This window comes from Canis aureus, chromosome 34 (genome assembly GCF_053574225.1).
Source record: "Canis aureus isolate CA01 chromosome 34, VMU_Caureus_v.1.0, whole genome shotgun sequence".
In the NCBI taxonomy this organism is placed as follows: domain Eukaryota; kingdom Metazoa; phylum Chordata; class Mammalia; order Carnivora; family Canidae; genus Canis; species Canis aureus.
In genome coordinates, this window is record NC_135644.1 from 12,122,885 (window position 1) to 12,149,392 (window position 26,508).

At 46.5% G+C, this 26,508-nt stretch overlaps 2 protein-coding genes across 40 annotated transcripts in view; one reads left to right on the plus strand and one right to left on the minus strand.

Annotated features, from left to right (window-relative positions):
* The window catches only part of LOC144304705 (uncharacterized), a 135,412-nt gene that overhangs the window by 88,649 nt on the left and 20,255 nt on the right, over window positions 1-26,508 (minus strand). For 4 of the 39 annotated variants that reach the window (XR_013371646.1, XR_013371640.1, XR_013371639.1 and 1 more), the window contains one exon: window positions 18,071-18,142. The exons of 33 other annotated variants lie outside the window; for them this stretch is intronic. Coding sequence is in view for 1 of the 6 variants with exons in the window: in XM_077883257.1 (XP_077739383.1) it covers window positions 18,071-18,142 (72 nt within the window). In the remaining 5 variants the exon portion in view is untranslated. Of the gene's footprint in view, window positions 1-3,952; window positions 4,013-18,070; window positions 18,143-26,508 lie in introns of all 39 variants that reach the window. 2 more of the 39 variants (XR_013371665.1, XR_013371658.1) reach the window with 1 other exon arrangement.
* CHRNA1 (cholinergic receptor nicotinic alpha 1 subunit) lies at window positions 84-18,492 on the plus strand. The gene is made up of 9 exons (XM_077883251.1): window positions 84-348; window positions 6,120-6,265; window positions 6,368-6,412; window positions 8,106-8,215; window positions 10,688-10,883; window positions 11,392-11,629; window positions 14,519-14,742; window positions 15,859-16,098; window positions 16,422-18,492. The coding sequence occupies exons 1-9, from the start codon at window positions 306-308 to the stop codon at window positions 16,551-16,553; spliced, it is 1,374 nt and encodes a 457-aa protein (XP_077739377.1). The 5' UTR covers window positions 84-305; the 3' UTR covers window positions 16,554-18,492.

Sequence of the window (26,508 nt, forward strand, 5' to 3'; positions counted from 1 at the left end):
TATTATTATTAAATCTAACTCATGGTGCATTTAAAACACAATGCGGTTCACACTCAACGCGTCAAGGGTATAGCAATCATGTAAAGTGAGGCACCCTGTAACACTGTTAGCCCTCAGCAACTCCCTGGGCTCCAAGGCCCTGGGCAGCCCAGCTGTCACTGCCACAAACAGGTGGTGTAAAACAATAGCTCCACTGAGTCGACTCACTTTCCAAACCCTCCAGCAGCCAAGCTTCCAGCCAGAGAGTGCCTGCAAGCAGCACAAGCCACCGCTCTGACCCCAGTCCACACCGGCGTCCACGGCCCATGGAGCCCTGGCCGCTCCTCCTGCTGCTTGGGCTCTGCTCAGGTAAGTGCCAGGGCTGAGGGGCTCTCCAGTGAAGCATCAGAAGTCCCCAGGCCAGTTTCTTGCTTCTTTGATGGGAACACAGAATGGCAGGGCTGTATCAGCCCGAGGCTCCTCTGTCGGTTTTTCACTCCTGCTGGCTTGATTCAGTTTGTGGATAAAGATTGCTAGTTGGTGTTATCCCATTAAAATAGGAGCTGCCGGGTCAAAGTCTATAAAGTGGACATGAAGATCTCTGCCTCCATCAGTGCCTGGCATCGACTCACCCAGCTGATCAGACTCAGCACCCCTTCCACCCTCCCAGAGCGGTTTTCATATTTGAACAACTATAGGGACTCAGAGTGGCATCTTTTAATTACAGACAATATGGTGAACAAGTCCTTTTGCTGCTCTGGGAGATTTCTGATCATGAAGAGGACTGATTGACAGCTACATGTGCCAGAGAGAGAAACCTATGAATAATTGCAACTAAACTCTTTCCATAAGAGATGAAATATTTGGTCATTTTTTTTTTAACTTCTGAAGCTTAAAAAAAAAGTTCGTATGAATGCACTTCTGCCTACTGTTTTACTCCATGTGGGTTTGGGTTTGAATTGAAACTATAAAACCTTGCACAGCCCTTGACCTGCATTCCCCTCTGGAATGTGTTACAACACAGCAGCTGAAATGCAATCCTTAATCCCAAACTTCCGGTAGGGGGAAGTAGGAGATGTTTGCTGATTGCTTCATATAAAAGTTTACTGGTGATATCATCCCACCTGAGAAACAAGGCGGCTGACATTCTGTGATTTCTCTAATATTGCTCTGACACAAACACAGGCCTTCTGGGCAAAAAAGGTAAAGAGCTTTATTATTAATGTTTTTCAAGAGTAGAGTTCAGGGAAATAATCTAAGCTCAGATAAATTACAGCCTGTGGGATTTGGACTTGAGCCAACCCAAACTGGCCTGGTGGTGGTAGTGTGTGTGTGCAAGAATGCGTGTGTGTCTACGTGTGTGTATGCATGCGTGTGTGAGCACATGCACGTGTGTGTCTACATACACATGCACCTGCAGACATTACACTCAATGAGAATTCTTCAGTGATATACTTACACATAAAAATCCTTAAGCAATCTCTTAGGACACCAAAGACCTCTGGAAAACGCATGTTTACCTATCTAAATAGGTATGTGAGATGTATCTAGATCAAACCTAGAGTTTCCTGGAATCAATTCACATAGAGGATCACAGAAATTTTGAGCTGATGAGGCAGTCGCACAACTTTGATTTGTTATTACAGAGAAACCGAGGCTGAAAGACATGACCTGCCCGAGGTTACTTAGTTTATAAATGGTGGAATGTGATCAGTGGGGGACTCAGTTTATTACATGCCTAGTCAGAAAACAGCCTGGAATTGCCAAAAGTAGCAAGAGATACAGCACCAGGTTGAGGTAAGAATGACCCAAAGTGACTGGTAAACATAAAATTCTTTTTGCCCAATCCAGCAGGCTGTTCCTCCATAAAAGTGCAAATCGAACCAGTATGGTACAGAAAGAACACTGTGAAACTGTGGCTGGGTTCCCCTAGTTAGAATCAGTTCTTTGTGGTCAAAATTCTCATTCACATCAAGGACACTTTTTCTTATGCTAGCTTACCATATAATGACCTCTGTTCTACTCACACACCACCTTTCATTACAACCTTTTCTTCTCTTTCCATCTCTGGAATCCTAAGGATCGCACTGCCATATTACTTTCCAGCTTGTTCCTAGCTATTTATGTAAATGACAAATGTCAATTTCCATGGGGTAGAAAGACAGGATCCATATCAGATTCACCTCTGAATATCTCAAAGCTCTTAAAGCAATGCTTTGTATACAGTAAAAGCTCAATAAATGCTCGATGAGTGAATTAACGTTACCACCACTTGAATCAAGATTACCCATATGATCTCGCTGAAAAGAAAGACTTTGACATTTTTATTTGTCTGTACGTTTATCAGTTTACACCCTGTCTTTAAGAAAGTATTTACTGTGATTCATTGACTCCATGGAGAATTGGTCCAACTTTCCAGACCACATTGGAGCTGAGGACAGAATCAAAGAATTCTTTTTTTTTTTTTTTTTTGAATCAAAGAATTCTGACCTCAAGTCCTGTATGTTTTCTCTCACTCTGCCCTTTGTCCTTTTTCCTCCCCCCAAAGAGGAAGAAAACAAAAACAAAACAAAAAAACCCCAAACACCACCAATGAATCCAATCTAAGAAATGGAGACTTCTCCAGAAATTCCTTAGAAATGCCTTAGGGAAGGAGCAATCTCCCTTGCTATTAGTGAGCCTGAGAGAGAAGACGTGAATGTCGTGAATGTCGTTGGAATGGAAGGCCTGTCTCCCCAGTCCTCCCCTTCTCCCTGGTGGACCAGAGTTGGCCTGCACAGTTTCCCTGCTTCATAGTGTGGGCCATCTGCTCTATCTGATGCTCTCTAGTATGTTCTTCCTGTTAACAGGAAATAAACAGTTACTTAAAAATAAGCAGCCCAGGCAGTGTCAAAGCAATAGTTTCAAACTCAGTGGCCAAGGCACTTGGTGACCCAGGCCAGTACCCTGCCCCCCACCCTGGGCCAGGAAGGGCCTAGGGCGGACAGGTGTGGAGGACAGAGGATTGCCCTGTCCCAGGGGCTCAATAGGGTGACAGCAAAAACTGGATCTTTGAACAACATGGCCCCTTGAAGTGTCATCAAATGCAGGGGTTTGGGCGAGATGTTATGAGTAACTGCTGCGCATGGATGCTTTTGGGTTCAAAAAGCTTGGGAAACTAGAAATGAGGTAGGTTAGGTCAGGGATTACATGCATAGAGTCCCAGAAGGTCATAATGGAGACATCTAAATACTGAAAGTCTCAAAAATCCAGATGGAAATGATACATTTATCTTGAGGGAGGTAGGAAAGAGCACAGACCTGGGGTCAGACTGCCTGCATTTAGAGTCCCACCTCCAAATAGCTGGGAACCATGAACACAAGCAACTGTCCAAATATCAGTTTTCTCACTTGAAAACTAGCGGTAAAGACTTATCTTGTAGAATTATTATAAGGATTCCATAGAATAATACACATACAGGGCCATCAGTGAAGCTCGACCAACAAAATACACATTTCTTTGTGAGGATGAAAATGTTTCAACTCATTGCACAACACTGGTAACTTCAAGATGATCCAAAATTCTGGATGAGAAATAACGGCTGAGAGCAAGAGCTCTGGGCTTGAATCCTGGCTCCACCATTTATGAAATCTGGACAACTCACTCAACTTCTCTATGGGCCAATTTCCTCCTCTGCAAAGTGAGGACAAGAACAGTACCTACCCCACCCAGTTATGAGGATTGAAAATAGTACATATAAAGCACACAGAAGAGCGTCTGCTACGTTAAGTTGGATATGCTAATTATTTTCCTTAATTAATAAAAACAGGAAAAGTAATTACTTTTTACTTATTTTGTTGACCAACTCTCACACTTAGGATTCAAGGAGAAAAATAAAAATAAAATAAAATAAAATAAAATAAAGGAGAAAAATAATAACCTGTCTTAGAGGCAATAGACTCACACTACAGGGGAAAAAAGGAAAGCATCTCACTCATTCCATTTTTAAAGTTGTCTTGGCTGGAGGAGAAGGTATGGTGGCTTCAGCAATAACCTGCGGAAAGGGGAGATCTGGTTACATGCATTAGGGCAACTGGATCGTGTGTCTGCTTCCTCTCCTAACCCCGAACAGGCAATCCCCAATCCGCGTAAGGCTTGAGTTACAAAGATCCTTCATAAGGCATTTGTTGGAATTTGGAACGCTTTTTCTCATGGGAATAATGCTAGGCGCAGTTGTGCAGTTTCCAGGACAGCCCACAACACACTCTTGGTTATCTCGAGTTAGTGCAGGAGCACAGAGCGAAAGGACAGGGCTCCCTCCAAGCTCTGCCCTAGCCACGGGACCTTGGAGACGTCTTCCAGCCTCTCAGATCTCAGGTGAGAATGCAGGTCTGCCTGCCTCACCAGAGGCTGATGAGAACCGTGTAACACTAGACATAAAAGGGCGGTGGGGTCTAAGAGGAGTAGGTGACATTGCTCACCATCCTGAAGGGAAATGCAGTAAAGATTCCTAGGAGTCACTCATGCTCCAGATAGTAGCCCCAGATCCAGGTCAGAAAAGCACATGGTTTTTACTCTATGCTCATTTAACATGGATGTATACTCACCAGCAGTGACTTTATTTTTTTAATTACAGAAAAATACACATTATATCGAATTTGCTGTGGTAAAATATACGTTACGTAAAATCAGCATTTTTATTTTATTTTTATTATTTTTATTTTTTTTAAAGATTTTATTTATTTATTCATAGAGACACACACAGAGAGAGAGAAGCAGAGACACAGGCAGAGGGAGAAGCAGGCTCCATGCAGGGAGCCCGACATGGGACTCGATCCCAGGTCTCCAGGATCACACCTGGGGCTGCAAGCGGCACTAAACTGCTGAGCCACCCAGGCTGCCCTAAAATCAGCATTTTTAAAAAGATTTATTTATTCACAAGAGGCACACACACACAGAGAAGCAGAGACACAGACAGAGGGAGAAGCAGGCTCCATTTAGGGAGCCTAATATGGGACTCGATCCAAGGACCCTGGGATTATGCCTTGAGCCGAAGGCAGACACTCAACCGCTGAGCCACCCGGGCGTCCCTAAAATTACCATTTTAAAGTGTATGATTCAGTGGCATTAAGTACATTCACAATGTTATGCGACCATCACTGCTATCTAATTCCAGAACATTTTCATCAGCCCAAAAGGAAACCCGTACCCATGTACCCAGTAACAGTTACCCCCCTCCCTGTTCCCTCAGTCCCTGCTAATGACTAATCTGCTATCTCTATGGATTTACCTATTCTGACTATTTCATATAAGTGGAATCCTCCAATATGTGCCCCTTTGTGTTTGATTTCTCTCACTTGGCATATGTTCTCAGGGCTCATCCACATTGTAGCATAAATCAAAACTTCATTCATTTTTATGGGTAATACCCACTGCACGGATATGCCACAATTTGCCCATCCATTATCTGCTGATGGACATTCGGATCGTCTCGATCTTTTTTAGCTCTTACGGACAGTGCTTCCGTGAACACGGGTGAACAAGTTTCCGTGTGGACAGTCCTTTGGGGGATACTCCTGGGAGTGGGATCGCTAGGTCAGATGATCACCCCGCATGGAAGCCGTGTGCCAACCTGTCTCCCACAGCGGCTGCACCGTTTCACATTCTCACCAGCAACACATGAGGGCCCCAGAATCTCACCAATATTTACTGTTTTTTGATTTTGTGAATTCTTGCCATCCTAGTGGGTATGAACCGGCATCAATTTTTGGCTGTTCAGAGCATTGTGAGAGCTGAGGCCAGCCAACCGGAGATTTCATTACCCCAAGACTAGACTCTGAAATACGGAGACTGGCTTTTGTGTGGACTCCTCTCCTTGTGTGTGTGCACCGAGCAAACCTGATTCCACCAGCAGCTGTATTAAGGAATGTCATCTGTTCAAAGCACAAGTGTCATGATAATCTGGCACACCCACTGGGAAGGGACCACACCAGCAGCTGCGACTGGAAAGGAACTTAGAACCAGAAAAGCTGCACTGGGAGCCCTTCAACACGGGGGCCTGCGTGCCTTCCATTAGCTGGTCACGCCTCCATTACTCATGTCAGGGTTTGTGGAGGGTGGGGAGCGGAATCTGACAGCATGTGTGTCATTTGCTGTCCCAGCTGGCGTCGTCGTGGGCTCTGAACATGAGACCCGCCTGGTGGCAAAGCTATTTGAAGATTACAACAGTGTGGTTCGGCCAGTGGAAGACCACCGCCAGGCCGTGGAGGTCACCGTGGGCCTGCAGCTGATACAGCTCATCAACGTGGTGAGACAGCAGCCCTCGGGGCTCCCCACGCCTCTCACCCTAGAGCACCCTCCCCTCTGCTCCCCTCCTTACCCCTAAATATGGGGTCTTATCTTTTTTCAGGATGAAGTCAATCAGATTGTGACAACCAATGTGCGGCTGAAACAGGTATGGAGCTAGATAAGTGCATTGATGTCATCTGTATTCAGTCTGGAATGTAACCTGGGCCCAGAGGGGATCAATCTGGGTAACGGGGATGCATACCAACATGATGGAAGTAAATATTTCCATGTCATGGGATTATGGGTCATATTTGCTGGTATCTGTGTGTGTGTGTGTGTGTGTGTGTGTGTGTGTGTGTTTTACTTTGTGCTTTGTGCGTGTTAGTTCGCTAGGCTACCGCAAACAAAGCCACAGATAAAGAACTTTATCTTCTTGCGCTTCTTGGGGCCAGAAGTCCAGAATCAAGGTACTGGCAGGACTGGTTCCTTCTGAGGGTTGTGAGGGGGAATCTGCTGCAGGCTTTCCTTCTTTGCATATAGTTGGCCAAAGTCACGTTCGCATGGCATTCTTCCTGAATGTGTGTGTCTTCAAATGTCACCTTCTTTAGGGACATGACTCATGTTGGATGAGGGCCTACCTCAATGACCTAATTTTTTTTAAAGATTTTACTTATTTATTCATGAGAGACAGAGAGAGAGAGAGAGAGGCAGAGACACAGGCAGAGGGAGAAGCAGGCCCCATGCAGGGAGCCCGATGTGGGACTCGATCCCGGGACTCCAGGATCATGCCCTGAGCCAAAGGCAGACTCTCAACCACTGAGCCACCCAGGTGTCCCTCAATGACCTAATTTTAACCTAATTACCTTGATCAAGACCCTGTCTCCAAGTAAAGTTATATTCTGAGGTCCTGGGGATTAGGACTTCAATATACAAATTTGGGGGGAGACGGTTTAGTTCGTGACCTTGTGTCATCTGAATGTGCTGCACTGGACACACATTATTTTTATAATGTAGGAGAAAATAGAATTTTTTAAAAAGATTTTTTATTCATTTATGACAAACACAGAGAGAGGGGCAGAGACACAGGCAGAGGGAGAAGCAGGCTCCATGCAGGGAGTCCGACGTGGGACTCGATCCCGGGTCTCTAGGATCACGCCCTGGGCTGAAGGCGGCGCTAAACCGCTGAGCCACCAGGGCTGCCAGAAAATAGAATATTTTTAAAAGATGACATTGCCTCCTTGAGGGAAATGTTCACAATAGGGTCATTCTCCTATGGGCAGTGGTGGGTAGTGTGACATGGCAAGATGTGCCACCACCCAGGGGCATAACCTGGGGTACTTTGTTTTCCCATCTGTAAAATGGGGTCAATAATCACTCTTCTCTCATAGGATTGTTGTGAAGACTAAATCATGAATATATGTAAAATGTTCAGAACAGTGCCTGCATGGAGTCAGTACTATAGGAGTGTTGGCTGTTATCATTTATTAAAGTAAAGCTTTAGTTAAGCTGAATTCTGAATCAAATCTTTTTTACTGGAGCACAATTTTTGTCAATATCTGAACTATCATACCCATCAGGACTCTTGATAACTTTAGATTTTATTTATTTCTGAAAGTTTTATGTATCTTAGAGAGAGAGTGAGAGTGAGCGAGCGAGAGCAGGGAGGAGGGGCAGAGCAAGAGGGAGAAAGTCTCAAGCAGACTCTGCGCCAACCCAGGGCTACATCCCATCATGATGTGAACCAAAATCAAAAGTCAGACACCCAACTGACTAAGCCACCCAGGTGCCCCTTGATAACCTTAGATTTTTTTAAAATGTTTTTTAAGCTCTTTTTATTAGTGAAATATCTTCATTTCTAGCAATGGGTGGATTACAACCTAAAATGGAATCCAGAGGACTATGGTGGCGTGAAAAAAATTCACATTCCCTCGGAAAAGATCTGGCGCCCAGACCTCGTTCTCTATAACAAGTAAGCAAAGCACACAGGCTGCGGAGGGGGACATTCCTGGGGCAGGTGGAGCCCAAGTGCCCTATCGGAAGGGCTGCCACTCTCAGTATGCTTCTCACCAGCGTTCACATTAAATAACCCTTAAAAACCAAGAGCCAAGTTGACATGCTAGGGGTGCCATATGGTGTCTCGTGTTATGAATAGAAACAATTATCAGAGCCAAATTGAATCGGGGCTGTGGGGTGGGGGACATTTAATCCCCGAGAGCTCCTGAAGGGTGTATGGCAACTATCCAAGGAACCCAAATTCATATAATTGAGTTCCTTGGAATTAAATGTCCTTCCTACCAATAGGTCTGAACCTCCCGGGGTTGTTATCCATCACAGCCTCACGGCATCCCAAGACATCGTGTGCTGCTGATGGCCTGGGATGCCTGCGTAGCCCATCCACTGGGCTCCGTGACAGACTGCATGTTGTGAAATTATAATGTGATTCAAGACACTCTGGTTTAATGACAGGTTCATTATCATATGCCCTTCATTTGTCAGGGAATGTTCATTTCAAAGAGCATCCTTCCCAGGGAGGAGCATCGGCCGTCGGCCTAGAGGATTTGCAGTCTGACATTCTACAGCGGGTGTCGGTCGGTCCAAGCAGGCTGCGCCTTCTAGCAGAATGACCAGGGAGGGCGGCAAAGGCTTGGGAATGGAAATGACACCCTTTAAGGCCGTCCCTCCTACACTGATTTTCTACTACATATTTCCCAATTATACCTGCGATTCAAGCTTGAGTCAAATTAACCAATCATTTGTGTAACCTTTTTGGACAAATACGCTGAGAGAGCAGAGTGTCTTGTGTTAAGTTTCTCTTTCAGTAAGAATCTAAGAGAAGCAATTAAAATCCTCAGGTCCTCTTGACAAGCTCCCTTAGAAACACCCTGGTGTGGAGAGAACCGTGTTTTGCTTGCTTATAGAGACAGATCTAGATGATCCTGTGGCCCTCTGCTCTTTGGGGCTCTTTTGAGAAGGTTCAAAACCAGTTTTTTGGATAGAGCCTCACCTCTGTCCCAGGGAAAAATCAGTGGGAAGAAAATCTCTTGAATTATGAAGTGAGGCACCAATATATGCCATATGTCCCTGAAAGTCCCCCAGGGCAGACCCCACCCACCTGTTCAGCATCTATTCTAATACCTTTGGCCAAGGCTCCAAGACACAGGCTGTTTGGAGTCAAGTGGACTGCCCACCGAATATGGCCTGCACAAGTGGCTTGTTATTTTTTATTATCTACCACGGTAGATTATTTATTTATTTTTAAATTTGAAAAAGATTTTATTTATTTGAGAGCGAGAGAGGGAGAGCGCACAAGCAGGGGGGGGGTGGTCAGAAGGAGAGGGAGAAGCAGGCTCCTTGCTGAGTGGGGAGCCCAAACACATGGGGCTCGATCCTAGGGTCATGACCTGAGCCAAAGGCAGTGCTTAACTGACTGAGCCACCTAGGTGCCCTTCTACTATGGTGGATTTTTTAAAAAAAATTTTAATTTATTTATGATAGTCACAGGGAGAGAGAGAGGCAGAGACATAGGCAGAGGGAGAAGCAGGCTCCATGCACCGGGAGCCCGATGTGGGATTCGATCCCGGGTCTCCAGGATCGCGCCCTGGGCCAAAGGCAGGCGCTAAACCGCAGCGCCACCCAGGGATCCCTATGGTGGATTTTTAAAATGAAACTTAGTGCCAACATCTGATAATTGAAAAATATCACATTAAACTCTGGAGTTTTGTCTCTCTAGAAAAATCCCTATTCACAAACATGGATATTTTGGATTTTTAAAAAACCTAGATTTCCAGCTTCCGAGGAAGAAACCAAGTATCTGGCAGTATTAGGCCTTCACTCACAAGAGGACACCACTGCAAAGCTGAGTGGTGCCCTCCTGAGAGGAGAGAAGGCTCTCCCCTCACCCCTCACACCTTCCTCAGCTGCCTGGCCCTGGAGGCATCTGAGTTTGTGTCTCCACCCTGAGTTCTAGATATTTCTGAAAAAGAAAACAGAACCCTTCTTTATCTCTTTACCATAGTCATGAGCCACTGGACGTGTTTTTATTAAAAATTCCTGGTTTTTTTCCCAATTAACTTTCCAAGTATATTGGGGAAGGGATAGATGGAGATCAACACTACAAATACTACTGAGAACTGGGAAAAACACATCTGGTATATAGTGTTACCTGTTATTTCTTTAAAACTGTAGATTCCCAGGTTCTTCCCCAGATATTCCAATTTAGTGCTTAGATGGTGCTCAGAAATCTATATTTTAAACAAACACCCCAGTGATTATCAGACAAATTTGGGAAATGCTGCCATGAATAAAAAGTGACACTGCACAAATGAAAGCATCTATAATTAGCACCTGAATAATTAACAGCTGTCTCCTGCTAACATCCCCAAGCAGAACCGAAGGCTCATCCGTCACTTAGAGTCATGTTCCTCTTTGATCCCAATTGCAGTGCAGATGGTGACTTTGCCATTGTCAAGTTCACCAAAGTGCTCCTGGACTACACGGGCCACATCACATGGACACCTCCGGCCATCTTCAAAAGCTACTGTGAGATCATTGTCACCCACTTTCCCTTTGATGAACAGAACTGCAGCATGAAGCTGGGCACCTGGACCTATGACGGCTCGGTGGTGGCCATTAACCCGGTAGGTGCCAACCTCACTTGATGAGGCTGGATGTGGAAGCGTAATCCAGGTGTCCAACTCTGTCCCTCCAGAGTCGCAGGCTCTCAGCACCAGTTAGAACTTTGGGGATCATCTAATTCAGCGGTTCTCTCTCTCTTTTTTTTTTTTTAATTCAGCGGTTCTCAATTGATGGGTGCGCATGGGAACACCTGGGAGCTTACAGAAATTCCTATACCCCGGCTCAGTCCCAGGAATTTTGGCTTCATCAGTCTGGGGTGGGACTAAAGCACGGATATGTTGTCAAGCTCCCACGTGACTTGAATGTGCAGTCAACGTGGAGGATCCCAGTAGTCCAAACTCCTCTTATCTTATAGAAAAAGACTCTAAGGCCCAAATTGGAAGAGATCCTCCTGGGTTCCTTCCTGGATATGTGATGGCACTGGACTCCGTTGCTCTAGTGCAGCTGAGAGTGAAACCCAGCCCTCCTCAGGGTGACACAGCTTTTCAAAGTTTCATTTCATCTTCTCAGGAAAGCGACCAGCCCGACCTGAGCAACTTCATGGAAAGTGGAGAGTGGGTGATCAAGGAGTCCCGGGGCTGGAAGCACTGGGTGTTTTATGCCTGCTGCCCCTCCACCCCCTACCTGGACATCACCTACCACTTCGTCATGCAGCGCCTGCCTCTCTACTTCATCGTCAACGTCATCATTCCCTGCCTGCTCTTCTCCTTCTTAACCGGCCTGGTGTTCTACCTCCCTACGGACTCAGGTGGGTGTAGACGCCGTGGCCGCTATTTGTGGATGCCGCTGGGGTGTAGACGCTGCTGCCGCCGCTGACACATCCCATGCTGCTGTTTTGGGGGAAGCCATAAATAATCATGGGCTAATAAACAAATACAGGTGGACAGGCCCAAATCATCACCACTGGGAGGATGCACTTCCTGAGTGGCCACGTTCAGTGGCGAGTCACCGTGCGTAGCGCTCACAGCTGGAGCAGTCTACAAGGGTGGGCACAGGTGGACGTGACCCTGGAGGCGCATACACACAGTGCAGTCGAGTTAAAGTGCATAACCACCAGTACTTACTTGCTGAATACTTACGGTGTGCCCAGAAACGTGCCGGGTAAGGCTTGGGTCACAGGTCACTCCCGCTATGACACCACTTGCTATATGCTGATGAATCCAAGTCTTGCCTCTTTTGCCCACTGCTTGACACTTGAAAATAGCTTCTGCATGTCTGTTTTCCAGATGGCAGTATCTTTATCCACGAGACCATACTTCCCAAGTGGCAATTCTCTCTCACATATCAGCCCGGGCAACTTCCCTACCTCCTACCCGGTAATCACATCTGTGACATAATTTCATCGAAGACCAACAATCCACAGCAAAGGGGAAAAGGGGGCACGAGTACCTGCTTGAAGGCACTGCTCATAAACAATTTAGGGCAGACAAGTAGGGACAAAGAAAGGTGGTCCCAACAGTCATCAAACTTATGACAGGTAACAATTATATCAAAATGATAAACACAGACACAAGCCCAACTTTTTTTTTAAAGATTTCATTTATTTATTCATGAGATACAGAGAGAAAGAGGCAGAGACACAGGCAGAGGGAGAAGCAGGCTCCATGCAGGAAGCCCAATGCGAGACTCGATCCCGGGACTCCAGGATCAGGCCCTGGGCTGAAGGCAGGCGTTCAACTGCTGAGCCACCCAGGTGTCCCCCAAGTCCAACTTTCTAACAAGGAAAAAGGAAAAAAGATTCATATGCGCTCACTCATTCAACATATTTGCTGAACAATTATTATGTGGCAGGGCCACAGTAGAGAATAAGAGAGAATTTGCCCCACAAGGGGTGCCCGTCTGGCTCAATCAGTAAAACATGCAATTCTCGATCTCAGGGTTGTGAGTTCAAGCCCCATATTGGGTATAGAGATTACTTAAATAAATAAATACAATCTTAAAAAAAAAAGAATTTGCCCCACAGAATGCATGTTGTACTTACAATTGTATTTATCTTTAAACAAATGATCACAAACACAATCTTTGTTTTTTGACTTTCTAATCAAATGAAACTTCTTAAAGTGAAGAGAGAAAATGCCAGGCAGGGTAATATGGAAACCAATCAGAGTTTCTGTAAATGTGAAATGGTTTAGGCTTAAAAAGCATTTAGAACAGTGGGAATGCTTGATAAATGCTAGCTCTTATTATTATTAATTGAGAAATTTGGTATAACTTGATCAATATTTCATATTTATAATTCTGCCCCTTTTTTTCACTTTTAAAAACTTTCCTACCCACTAGGTAGACTTCTCCTCATTGGGTAGAATTCATTATTTCTTGTTTGCATCCACTCTGTATCCTGTAGATACTCCTAGCATCTGGAAGCATCCAGTATGGGAGGAGAGTAGGGCAACCCAAGGGTTTCCCAAAGTGAACGGCAAGATCAGCCCCAGGAAAGTCCCTTCCAAAGGCTCTTTAATGGGCACCTGGTTGGCTCAGTGGTTGAGTGTCTGCCTTTGGCTCAGGTCATGATCCTGGAGTCCTGGGATCGAGTTCCACATCGGGCTCCCTGCAGGGAGCCTTCTCCCTCTGCCTGTGTGTCTGCCTCTCTGTGTCTCTCATGAATAAATAAATAAAATCTTTAACAACAACAACAACAACTGCATCTAAGGTGGTCAGTCCCCACAAAAATACTCCAGTGCTATTTAGCCCCTCCCTCTTTGCTTGCCACACCAAGACCCTACCAACAACTCAACAGGGAGTTGTTCCCCTGAAAGTATACGGCCTGGTGAAAATATCTTGGGGCAGGGAAATCCCAAATTACCCTCTTAGATGAATTTGAAAAACTAAGTAGTTTATTGTTTTTGATCCTGTACCTTCCTTTCCTAATGACAAAATGACACGCCTACTTCTGGGTTGCCCATCCACTGGTGGGTACCAAGTAGATCAGGTTCAGTTTTGGAAGGTTTATGACATTCTGCTGTAGATGGAAAAACTGCCACCTGGAGTCTAGCTTGTCACTCAGCTTGGTGCACTTGGTTCCTGAGTTCTTCCAAGCAACAGAATTCTGGAATATCAAGGGTAGATCACTAACTGCTGGGCAGCCTCTAATGAGAAATGCCAAGTGTGCCATTGTCAGCACACTTAACGGTCCTTACGGTCTCATAGGACCAAATTCTGCTTAAGAGATTTCCCCAGCATCATGTGGGCCACATTGCTCTCACCCTTGGGTTCTGTGGTACATGAGTTTGCTAGAGCTGCCATAACACAGTACCCCGACTGGGTGGCTTAGGCAACAGGAATCTATTTCCACACAGTTCTAGAAGTCAAGATGTCAGCAGGTTTGGCTTCCTCTGAGGCTTCTCTCCTTGGCTTGCAGATGGCTGCCTTCTCCCTGTGTCTTCACCTGGTCTTTCCTCCGTGTGTGTCTGTGTCCTAATCTCTTCTTCCTAGAAGGACACCAGTCTTACTGGATCAGGGCCCTCCCTAACGAGCTCATTTTGACTTAATAACCTCTTTAAAGGCCTCGTCTCCAAATGCAGTCACTGAGGTGCTGAGACTGAGGGCTTCCACAGATAAAACTGGAGGGTACGACGATTCAGCCCATGAGTCAGCCCATAACAAACGCACGCTTGTATCTCTTCCTCATTTTGCCCAGGAGAGAAGATGACTCTAAGCATCTCTGTCCTGCTGTCTCTAACCGTGTTCCTCCTGGTCATCGTGGAGCTGATCCCTTCCACCTCCAGCGCCGTGCCCTTGATTGGGAAGTACATGCTGTTCACCATGGTGTTTGTCATCGCGTCCATCATCATCACCGTCATCGTCATCAACACACACCACCGCTCCCCCAGCACCCACGTCATGCCCGACTGGGTACGCAAGGTGAGTGAGCGAGGCCCTGCAAAGTCTCGCCCTCCAGAACGCGGCCCGTGGAATTCTGGCTAACACTCGTGGGTACTTAGGACCTGAGAGTCCTTTCTGGGGATTTTTAGGGGATTTCTGGAAGGAACTTCCTTTAGCCTCTTTCTAGGGATAAATAACTCGTAATCTCTCCAGACACAGAAGAAAAACAGAATTACCAGCCCCCTTCAAATTCAAGCTTAAATAATCTCTTCGATGAGAGAAAGTGAATAAATCACTTTTTCTTCAGATGCTGTGAAATTCTTGAGATTTCTGTTCGTATGTCTTCCAATCTCTGAACAGACTGCTTATATTTTGCGGGGAAAATCATCTGCCGAGAATAGAATAAGGGCTAGAGATGGAGGAGGTGCTTGACAAGAAATTGTCAAAAAGTGAGTTTGGGTAAGGGACTTGGTCTCAAATATTTACATTATTGAAATTTAAAATGTGTTAACATTTCAAATATGCCAGTTTTTTAAATAAAACTTCACAGAGACGCTAACGTCCACGGTCTTTTCTGTGGAATGCAAAAGCTTTGTCATGAATTGACAGAGACACTGCTGCTTGCAACGTATCCTGTGGGGAAGATAATCAGGCCCTGCATCTATAGAGACTCTTAGGACCCCTGGCAACCCCTATGTTGCATTTCTTCAGGAACAAGAAATAGAAGAAAACAGTGTAGCTGTTAAGGAGGCCGGACCCTTATATATTCTTTTAGCCAGGAAGACCTTTTCTTTAATCATACTGTCCTGCTAACACATGGCTTTGAAAGAAGCCGGTACCTACAGGAGGGCTGGAAGCTCCAGCCTCACTGGCTTCTCATGGAGTCCAATAGCTGCACGCAGGCTCTCTCCAGTGGCGAACTGCTCACATTACAGAATCATCTCTATTAACTATAGTCATTTGACAGGCCACAGGGTATGCCTGCAGGAATCTTTGAGAAAATCTCGTGTAGTCCTTTTATTTTAAAGACAAAGAGGCTAAGGCCCAGAGAAGCCGAATGACTTGTCCAAAGTCACATTGCTAAGTTCAAAGTTAGAGTCTGATACTTGCCCTGCTGGCAGTAATTCTCATGCATGGATTTCTTTTTTATGTTAGGTTTTTATCGACACTATCCCAAATATCATGTTCTTCTCCACAATGAAAAGACCATCCAGAGAAAAACAAGACAAAAAGATTTTTACGGAAGACATTGACATTTCTGACATTTCTGGGAAGCCAGGGCCTCCACCCATGGGTTTCCACTCTCCCCTGATCAAACATCCCGAGGTAAAAAGTGCCATTGAAGGAGTCAAATACATCGCAGAGACGATGAAGTCAGACCAGGAGTCCAATAATGTAAGTTCTATGGTTTGAAACCCACACCTCCAGGTTTAGATGATCAAACACTTGACCACGGATGGGCGGGTTTGTCTTGATGGGTAGGCTGGCATGCAAGAGGCTGCTGCTGACCTGTGATGTGCATCAGGGACCATCTAGCTCTAAGCCGCTGAGCCATCCCATTGTGAACCATCTTTTGGAAAATAAAGATCACAATGCCAGCCAAGGGATGTCAAGGGCTTTGAGATCTACAGTTGAATGGGCCATAGACGATGCATAACATGAACACTGTGTGTCGAATGACCGCCTTTAGGAAATTCTAACACTTTTCTCTCTCCCAGGCGGCTGAGGAATGGAAGTATGTTGCAATGGTGATGGACCACATCCTCCTTGGAGTCTTCATGCTCGTCTGTATCATTGGAACCCTGGCTGTGTTTGCAGGTCGGCTCATTGAATTAAATCAGCAAGGATGAGCAGAGCTGAGCACCGCACAGAGCAGAGAAAGGCGGGGAGGACAGAAAGATCTGTCTTCTTTGATACAAGCTCACTTACCAGACATTAATTTTCTGTATTTACGATTAATGCCAATGACTTATATTTACATAAGTTTATGGCCTCAAGTATTTGCACGTTGCTTCTCCTTCAATCCTGCTCTGTCTGCCTGGAGAATGAGCCCGTTTTAGTAAATGAAATAGATCACTAACAGGAACTATTCATTTCCAAAGGCATCTGGAAGAGTTTTGCCCAGAATAACCAGAATAACAGGTTTTCTATTGGTATGCTTTTTTTTTTTTTAAGTTTTTAAAGCAAAGAATGTACCCTTTGCTTAAAAGTCAGTTTTGCACCTACAAGTAAGCCCATCTGCCAGTCCCCAAAAGATAAAGCATTTCATTCAGAGAGAAACTTTAGAAAGGCAAGAGGTAAGTTCTAGAACAGCCACCAAGATGCAAACTGCATCAAAACCCCAAACTTTAAAGCAGATTTCTAGAACTGGGAGGTGAGGGAAGGGCTTCCCAGTCTAACACAGCACCTCAGTGTGATGCTCAGGACTTGAGGAACATAGCCAGCTAGTTTCCTGAGCTATACTGAGTGTGAGGGCCAGGCACTGTGAGAATCATCTCACAAATGTGGTTTTATTCCATCCTCCTGACTTTTCATGCTGTCCCCATTTTACAAGTGAGGCAACTGCACTTGAGAAGCTGAAGCTCATTGCCCAAGCTAGCAAGTAGAAGAACTGAGAGTTGAAACCAGACCAAATGTGGATTCAAAGCAGCTCACGGCTGGGTCAGCTCATCTGTTCACTAGCTCCTGTGGCCCCTTCCCACCTGACCTAGGCCAACCCTAGCTCTGCTCTGGGTTCTGAGAGCTTCAGTCTTAGTGTCAAGCACTTTCTGCCTTCCCAGTTAAACCTCCTGGCCTTTCCCCTCCCCAGTCCTCAGGCAGTCATGTTTGGGGTTTTAGTTCTATCAGTGAAATCAGAAATGTATGCACATATCACCACCATTTCTAAAATTCCAGACAAGTGAACAGGAGAGAAAATGATTTTTCTTCATAGCCACTTCCCAGCCACAACATAGTTCACTCCAGAAGTGGAAAGGGGGTAGCCCTGGGCTCTAGGTGGCCTCTCAGAACCCAGGTGGCTTCAAGCTGCTTCTCCAAGGAATTCTCAAGCACACACCCATGGCAGGGCACAGTGCCTTCGTTTTAGAGTAAAGTCAAGGGAAAACAGTTTGGTGGTTCCTCAAAACACTCAAAGAATTGTCATACGATCCAGTAACTACTCCTAGGGAGATAACCCACCAGAAGTGAAAGCAGGGACTTGAACACACCCTTGTATGCCAATGTTCACAGCAGCATTATTTATGATACTAAAAGGTTTCAGAAACAACCCGAGTGTCCATCAGTGGAAAAGCAGTATATACATACTATGGAGTATAATTCAGCCTTAAAGAGGAACGAAATCCTGATGTATATTACAATTTGGACCGACCTTGAAGACATGCTTGATGAAATAAGCCAGACGCAAAAGGACAAATCCCATGATTCCACTTAAATGGGGTACCTAGAAAAAGCAAATCCATAGAGAGAGAAAGTAGAATAGAGATTGCCAGGGTTTTAGGGGGAGGGGTGGGTTATTGATCAATGGTTAGAATTTCAGATTGGGATGATGGGAAAGTTCTGGAACAGACAGTGGCAACAGTTGCACGCCATTGTGAATGTACTTAATGCCACTGAATTGTACACTTAAAAATGGTTAAGATGGTAAATTTTAAGCATATTTTGACACAATTAGAAATAAAGAATGAAAATAATGGTAAAAACGTGTCACATTATATACATATGTTTACCACAGTTAGACGCCAAAAAAGATGGGATGCCTGGGTGGCTCAGTGGTTGAGTGTCTGCCATTGGCTCAGGTCATGATTCTGGGATCCTAGGATCGAGTTTCCTATGGGGCTCCCCACGTGAAGCCTGCTTCTCCCTCTGCCTATGTCTCTGCCCCCCACCCCCGTGAATAAATAAAATCTTTAAAAAAGAAAAAAAAGACAGATGACCAAAAAAAGAATTTGCTCTTTGCCGAATCTGGTCTAGTCTCCCAGGACTGACTATTGATTTGGAGAAGGAACTGAAAAGTCACTTCCATTCTCCTTGTCTTAAGGATGAGGAAACAAAGTTTTAGGGAAGTGACCTCCCTCAGGTCACAGAGTGATGTGATAACAAACCAAATCTCCAAACTCTGTTCTTGCCCTATGTCCGTTACATCAAATAACCCCTCTTCCCCCACAAAGCAAAGCCCCTCAGCACATACCCCTTGGCCCAGCAGAGCCAGCCTAAGTGGATGCCACAGTGCTGCGGCATGTAGCTCCATCAGCCACTAAATATGTCCCATCAGTGTCACCATGTCAAAGGCTTTCATCTGGGGCACCAGGGTGGCTCAGTGGTTGGATGTCTGCCTTTGGCTCAGGGCGTGATCCTGGAGACCCGGGATCGAGTCCCGCATCGGGCTCCCGGCATGGAGCCTGCTTCTCCCTCTGCCTGTGTCTCTGCCTCTCTCTTTCTCTCATGAATAAATAAGTAAATAAATTTTTTAAAAAAGGTTTTCATCTTTGGAATCTCTTCCCTTAGTGTGGGCTTGGTCTCCAGAAGACCACTGACACAACGGGAAGGGAAGCAGGGGGTGCTGGGATCTGTCTCCCCACTGAGAGGCGAGAGGCGTTTGCTGAGGGCCTGGCCCCCCTGTGCCCACCCGTGCAGCTCTGTCGATGAGCAGCTCTGTCTGCATAGCAGGAGGACTTCTTGGGAAGTAAGGAGCATCCTGGAACTGCGACGCAGGCAGGTAAGTGCTGATGGGTGTGCATTTATAGACTGAGGGTGGACGCAGAACTATCCAGAGCTCTGATCTCTAGGTCTTCTCTTTTTCTGCCCCTAGGTGTCAGAACTGGGAGGTTGTTTTTGTGTTGTTGTTGTTTTTTTAATCAGAAATTATGTTAACATTTAAACGAATCAGATGGGGTCATCAGGGAGCGATTTTGAGGCTGGGTGGCAGCTGGCAGTGTTGGCTTCGGCCACTAGGGACCACATGGCCATTGTATTCCTCCTGGGGGTAGTGGCGCCAGGCAGAGGGGCTCAGGCATCCTCGCCCGCTGCCCCCCTAAACCTACCCCACCCTAGGAACCGGGTCTTGTCTTCAAGCCTCAGTTTCTTCCCCTGGCTCTCAAACCACCATGTTCGAGGTCATTTCTCCCAGAGCTGCTACTTGAGTTCTAGGCCCACGCCTGTTCTTGGGCCGCCGCAGCCACCTGAGGTCTCTCCCTCCACCTCTACCCAAATTCCTCCAGTCCCACCACTCAGGGCTGTCCCTTGCCCAAGGGAGAGTCTCTGCTGCCCGGGTTTTCCAACTAAACCTCCTTGCTGCTGGCTAAGGGCTTCCCCCACCACCACCCACCTTCGGATCACTGCTGCCGGAGGTTATGCTCCTATTCCTACAGCCTGAGTTCTCCGACTCTTGCCCCCAAAGTCGCCCCATGCTGCCACCTACCGCCGCCTGCGTATACCAGTCACCACAGCCATGGTCTCTCCTGCACCTGTGCCACTGCCTTAATTTCTTCCCACCACCCCTGCTGGGTCTGTCCTCACTGCAGCCCATGTTCTCCCTCTGTGGCAGCCCAAGGTCGGCCTCAAGGCTCCCCTTCATAGCTCTTCCCCCCTTTCCTGCCTGCTGATTTACCCCGGCCTCCCAGCTGGGTGGCTTGGTCTTTCCCCGACTCCTCATCCTGTCACTGTCACCACTGCGCTGCAAGAGCCAGGCAGGGGCGGGTTGGGGCCCAAGCATGGTGCCACCTGCTGGGGTGCGGCCACAGGTGGGGGGAGGGTAGCAGGCTCTGAGCCTGCTCGCGGGAGGATCTCCAGCAGCTCAGCCGTGTGGGGCTCCTGGAGTAACCAGACCGTGCCTGCCTCTTCGCGGATGGTGGCCACATGGCCTGGGCAGTGGTCCTTGTCATTTTCAGCCTGCAGCTTCCGGTCCTCCTCACTTTCCTCTAACTTCTCCAAGCTGGTTCTTGGGTCGCTGCTAAGGATGTGCTTGGGCCCTGAGTAGGGAGGGGTCGGGTGGGGACTGGAGCCATGCAGGCAGCAGGCCAGGAGCACACCGGGTGGCCCATGCTCTGCTGTGGAACCCAGTGTGTGCCACACAGAGCTTCTGCACCATGGATGCCTCTGCAGGCTGGCTGCTAAGTGCAGGGCTGTCTGGCCCAGCTCGTCCTGCAGGCCCAGGTACTCAGTGCCAGCTGCAGAGCCTAGCAAGAGACCCAGGAAGGGTCCGTGCCAATGAATCACCTTCAATTGTAGTACTGGGGCCCTATCTTCAGTGCTGTAGCCAAAGACAAAGTGTGTCCACAGCAGCAGCCCTGGCCCACTTCTGCCCAGCGCTGGTCCTCCCAGGGTCAGAGTCTGGATCCCATGAGCCCAGGTCACTGTCACACCATTCATGTGCATCCACAGCCTCCCCAAGCCAGTGCCCTTGCTGTGACCCCCAAACCATAGCCCCTAAGTCTTTTGTTCCGGTGGTTTCTGTGAGGAAAGGGTGCCACAAGCTGGGTGGCTTAAAACAGAAATTTATTCTCTCCCAGCTCTGAGGACTGCTATGGACTGAACGGCAAACTCCCCAAATTTGTACACTGAAGCCCTAACCCTCGGTGTGATGGTATTTGAAGATGGGGCGTTTGGGAATTTAGGCTTAGATGAGGATGACAGAGTAGGCTCCCCACAACAGGATCAGTGCTTTCGAAGGAGAAACACTTGTTCTCTTCCCCACTCGCTGCCATATGAAGACACGGCGCACAGGCGGCCACCTGCAAGCCAGGAGAGGGCCCTCACCAACGCCCAGCCACGCTGGCATCCTGACCTCAGATTCCCAGCCTCCAAGACTGTGGGAAAATAAATTTGTCGGTTAAGCCACCCACTCTGGTATCTGGTTATGGCAGCATGGCTAAGACAAGGCCTGAAGTCCAAAATTGTGGTGTTAACAGGCTGATTCCCTCTGGGGGTTCCGGGGAGAATTAGTTCCATGCCTCACTTGTGCTTCCGGTGGCTGCTGGCAGCCCTTGGGATCCCTTGGCTCATGGCAGGACTCCACCCTCTACCTCCATCTTCACGTGCTGTCTTCTCTGTATCTTCTCCTTTTCTTTTTTTTTTTTTTTTGAAGATTTATTTATTTATTCATTCATTCATTCATTTATTTATGATAGACACAGAGAGAGAGAGAGAGAGAGAGACGCAGAGACACAGGAGGAGGGAGAAGTAGGCTCCATACTGGGAGCCCGACGTGGGACTTGATCCTGGGACTCCAGGATCACGCCCTGGGCCAAAGGCAGTCGCCAAACCACTGAGCCACCCAGGGATCCCCATCCTTTTCTGTCCTTTATAAGAACACTTGTCATTGGATTTAAGACCTACCCTAAACCCAGGATGATCTCATCATAAGATCCTTCACTCGGTTACAACTGCAAAGACCCTATTTCCAAACAATATCACATTCACAGGTACCAGGGGTTGGGACTGAGACATACCTTTTGAGACCACTAGTCAACTATAAGCACTAAGGAAGCAGTGTTGGAGAGAGTGGCTGTGGGAAGATGGGAAATCCTTCCAGGAAACCCCAGAGGGAGCCAAGATTGGAGAACGCATGCCAAGCTAGACTCCTGCAACCTCCCAAAATAGACTCAGCATTTCACCCCTGTACCCTCAACCCACCACCCCTCCCCTTCCCCAACCAGGAGAGAATTGAAAAGCAGCTAAGCCAACTCATGGTGCTCTGTGGCCTGCTGGCACTGCACTGGTCATTTCAAAAGCCCAGGGGAGAGCAGAGTCGGTAACCTCCAACCTCCTCCACCCCAGCTTGAAGCGGGCAGCACCCAGAGGAGCTTTTCAAACACACAGGAAGCACTGGGAGGAGGCCCCCCAAAGCCCTTGGTCAATCAGGTGATATCCACCCCCCAATCAGCCTACAGGGCCTGGAGCACCAGGAGTCCCCCAGCTAGGGCAGGCCTGGTAGGAAAGTCTCCTTCCAAAGCCCATGCCAGCTAAGTCAGCAAGAGGCCTCAAACCCAGTGGCCAGTGGTGAAGAGAGGACCCTGCAGGCTTCAGTAAATCCTTTACACTGGTGTGAAGCTTTACAGCTCACAAAACGCTCTCCACTCTCCTACCCCCTTCAATCTTCACTGTGCCTGGTTAGGTGGAGACTGCACTAAAGTGGTTCCCACTGGACACATGAGACAGCTAAGGACTAGAGAGCAAAGTGCCAGGAGTGTCTCAGCAAATATAGAGCAGAGCTGCTAACTGCCATGTGTATTCTGGATTGGAATCTGGAACAGAAAAAGGACCTTGGTGGAAATGAGGGGAGATCTGAATAAAGTCTATTACTTAGTTAAGATTATTGTACCAATCTTAATTACTTAGTTTTGACAAATGTACCATGGCTCTGTGAACACTGATGGATGCTGGGTGAAGGGCATTTGGGACCTCTTGGTTCTACTGGTATGGTTTGCAGGCTTGTATCTCCCCAAAACTCAAGTTGAAAACTCAGACCCAGTGTGATGGTATCAGGAGGTGGCGCCTTTGGGAGGTGACTAGTCATGAGGGTGGAGCTCTCATATGACATGGATGATCTTGTTAAAGATGCCCCAGGGAGCTAGCTCATCCCTTCCACCTCATGAGAACACAGCCAGAAGACAGCAGTCTGCAACTCTAAAGAGTGCAGTGGAACCAGAACCTAGTGAAGCCCACACCCTGATATTGGACTTCCAGCCTCCAGAACCGTGAGAAATAAATTCCTGTTTATTAGGCCACCTAGTCTGTGGTACTATGTTACAGCAGCTCAAACAGACTAAGACAACTATATCTGTAAATCTAAAACAGTTCCCAAAAACTGCAAGCCATAGACATTGTTTGGTGACACCAGGAGTGGGAGGAGGGGTGAGTTATTGCTTAATGGTATAGTTTTATTTTGGGGTAATGGAAAGTTGTGGAAGTGGAGAGTGGTGATGGTTGCAGCCTTGCAGATGTACTTAGTGCTGCTGAAATGTGCACTGCAAGATGGTTAAAGTGGTAACTGTTGTGTGTACTTTGCCACAATAGAGATACTAGTTGCCTCTTGGAGGACTACTACCATCTCTCCCCACCAACATCCCAGGCTCCTAGCTCCCTCCTCCAACCAAGCCCCAGCCCAGGGGAAGTGTCCCACTTCAAATTTAAACCACTTTGTGGAAGTGGCCCACCCAGCACTCAGGGGGCCTACAACAAGGGGAGGGTGGTGAGCAGAATGAGGAGGGGTCTCCTTGTTCTCTCCTCCTCTTGGGGCACTTCCCCAAATCTTTCTTCTCCCACTATCAGTCCGTGAAGGCCCTCCTAAGATAGTCTGTCAAGGGTGTATTCTTTAGTTAGAAAAGTAAACCTCTTGAACAATCTTTATTTTTTGAACATCAACTTGACAAAATGTTTTTAAGCCTATGGTTCCATTTTCCTTTCTAGAGCCTGTTGCCAGAGACCATGTTTCATTTTACAGTATTTCCTCATGTACCTGTCTGCTTTCGACTTCTACACTTTGGAATCTTCCCAAAGAACAAAGATTGTAGTTTATTTATGTTTATACTCTCAGGTATTAAGTAGGTGCTCCAAAAATTTGTTGAATCAATGAAGAGATGAATGAATGGTTAAGCAACCTACATCGTCTTTAGAGTCCCCTTATTCTCCAACATCCTACCTTGGTATAATTGGTCCAAACAGTGCCTACAGCTTCCGGCTTCCGTTGTGTCACTGTGAATTCCTTACATATGCATGTTTGTGACTATGCACACCATAAGGCTTTCCAACCTGAGAATATGTATAGTTCTAGGAAAAACAGATCCATGAGCCCTTCTTACAACCCCTCTAAAGCCATCTACCTGGACTGCAACTGATCCGCATCACAAACACCAAATCCATCTGTAAAGGCCCTTCACAAAGGCCTTTGACTCCAGAACTCCCCGCATCCCAACCCGGCCTGCACCCACCATCCCTTCTGGCAGGTCATGGCCTATATACTCTTATTTTTCTTATCACATATACGAGGCCTGATCTCCAGGATGTCTGCTTCACTGAGTACTTTATGGATGTACATTACCTGTCCTCAGTAAGACTTCCCTACCTGAAGAAGGCAGTTTGGGTTCCTGCTACCCACACTTCTTGGGGGACCTTGCCTGGGCAAGTTACTTAACCCTTTTGAGTCTCAGTAAAAAATGTGGATAGCAGTGTCTCCTCCAGGGTGCTAGAAGAATTGGGCAATGCTTTGGAGGTGCCCCTGAGATAATACCCTCCAGGGCAAAGGCTGTGTCCTAAACACAGCCTTTGGTATTTCCTCCCTGAAGCCCAGGAGAGGACAGGGTACATATATTCATTCAATTTTTGTTATATTTTTATTGAGGTATAATTTATATATAATAAAAATCACTATTTGAAAGTGTACAATTCAGTGTTTCTAAAAGTATATTCATGAGGCTGTGTAACCATCAATTCCAGATAATTCCAGAACATTTTCTTTTTAAAGATATTTATTTATTTATTTATTCATTCATTCATTCATTCATTCATGAGAAACACAGAGAGAGAGGCAGAGACACAGGCAGAGGGAGAAGCACTCGACCCTGAGACTCTAGGATCATGCCCTGAACCGAAGGCAGACACTCAACTGCTGAGCCACCCAGGCGTCTCCCAGAACATTTTCATCAACCCAACTCTGATACATTTCTTTCAAGTTTTATTTGGCTTTTAATGAATCAAAGTATATTTTGACTACATCTCACTAAGTATAATTACTCTATTTTATAATTACTAATAGTATTTACTACATACCAGGCACTGTTTTGAGGACTTTACAAGTAATAAATCCAGCATGCTACGTTCTCATGAAGAAGCTGAGACATGGAAAGGACAGGAATCCTGCCCAAGACCACAGAGCTAGAAACAGCCCAGCTGCAATTTAAACCCAAGACACCTGAGTCCATGTTCTTCACCACACTTACTACCTCTTGACTAGAGCATTAAGATTTAACAACCAGCCAACCAAAAACAAGGAACAAACAACTTTTAAGTATTAAGACCCCAATTCTTCCTCCTTTTTTAGTTTATCTGTCACCCTTGGGTGTGATGTTTTTTCTAAACACAAATGAATTGCCCCCTGACCTTGGACTAGGCTCTGCAGGGGACACAAAAATCAAGAAGGCCTGGTCCTGGAGCGCCTGGGTGGCTCAGTCCATTAAACATCCAACTCTTGATTTCTGCTCAGGTCATGATTTTAAGGTCATGAGACTGAGCTCCACGCTCAGCACCGAGTCTGCCTGAGATTCTCTCCTTCTCCCTGTGCTCCTCTCTGCCTCAAATAAATTAATCTTTTAAAAAAAGATCTTATTTATTTATTTGAGAGAGAGAGCAGCACGAGTGGAGGATAGGGGAGGAGCAGAGGAAGAGGGAGACGCAGGCTCCCCACTGAGCAGGAAGCCAAACATTGGTCTCTATCCCAGGACTCAGAGACCCAGGCACCCCCACACCACTAAGTTCTGATTACTATAAATACCATGTGTTCTTATTCAAGATATACACTCGGGTTCTGGCTACCTCATTGTCTTTTTTTTTTTTTTTTTTTTTTTTTGCAGCTCCTGGTGAAAGAAACCATAGTTTTCAACCAAGTTTGAAGGCCTGGACTCAGCCAACATCTCAGGTAGACTTTGACCTTCATGAAAACTTGATGGAAATGGCTGTTATCTCAGGTTTGTGGCCAACATATGAGGCCTTGAGGCAATTTCCTTTTTTTTTTCAACTTTTTTTTTTAAGATTTTATTTATTTATTCATGAGAGACCCAGAGAGATAGAGAGAGGCAGAGACACAGGCAGAGG

Coding starts and splice junctions, on each gene's coding strand:
- CHRNA1 (XM_077883251.1), top strand. CDS start 306: ATGGAGCCCTGGCCGCTCCTCCTGCTGCTTGGGCTCTGCTCAG. Junction 6,266..6,367: donor TGATACAGCTCATCAACGTG/GTGAGACAGCAG, acceptor ATCTTTTTTCAG/GATGAAGTCAATCAGATTGT. Junction 10,884..11,391: donor CGGTGGTGGCCATTAACCCG/GTAGGTGCCAAC, acceptor TCATCTTCTCAG/GAAAGCGACCAGCCCGACCT.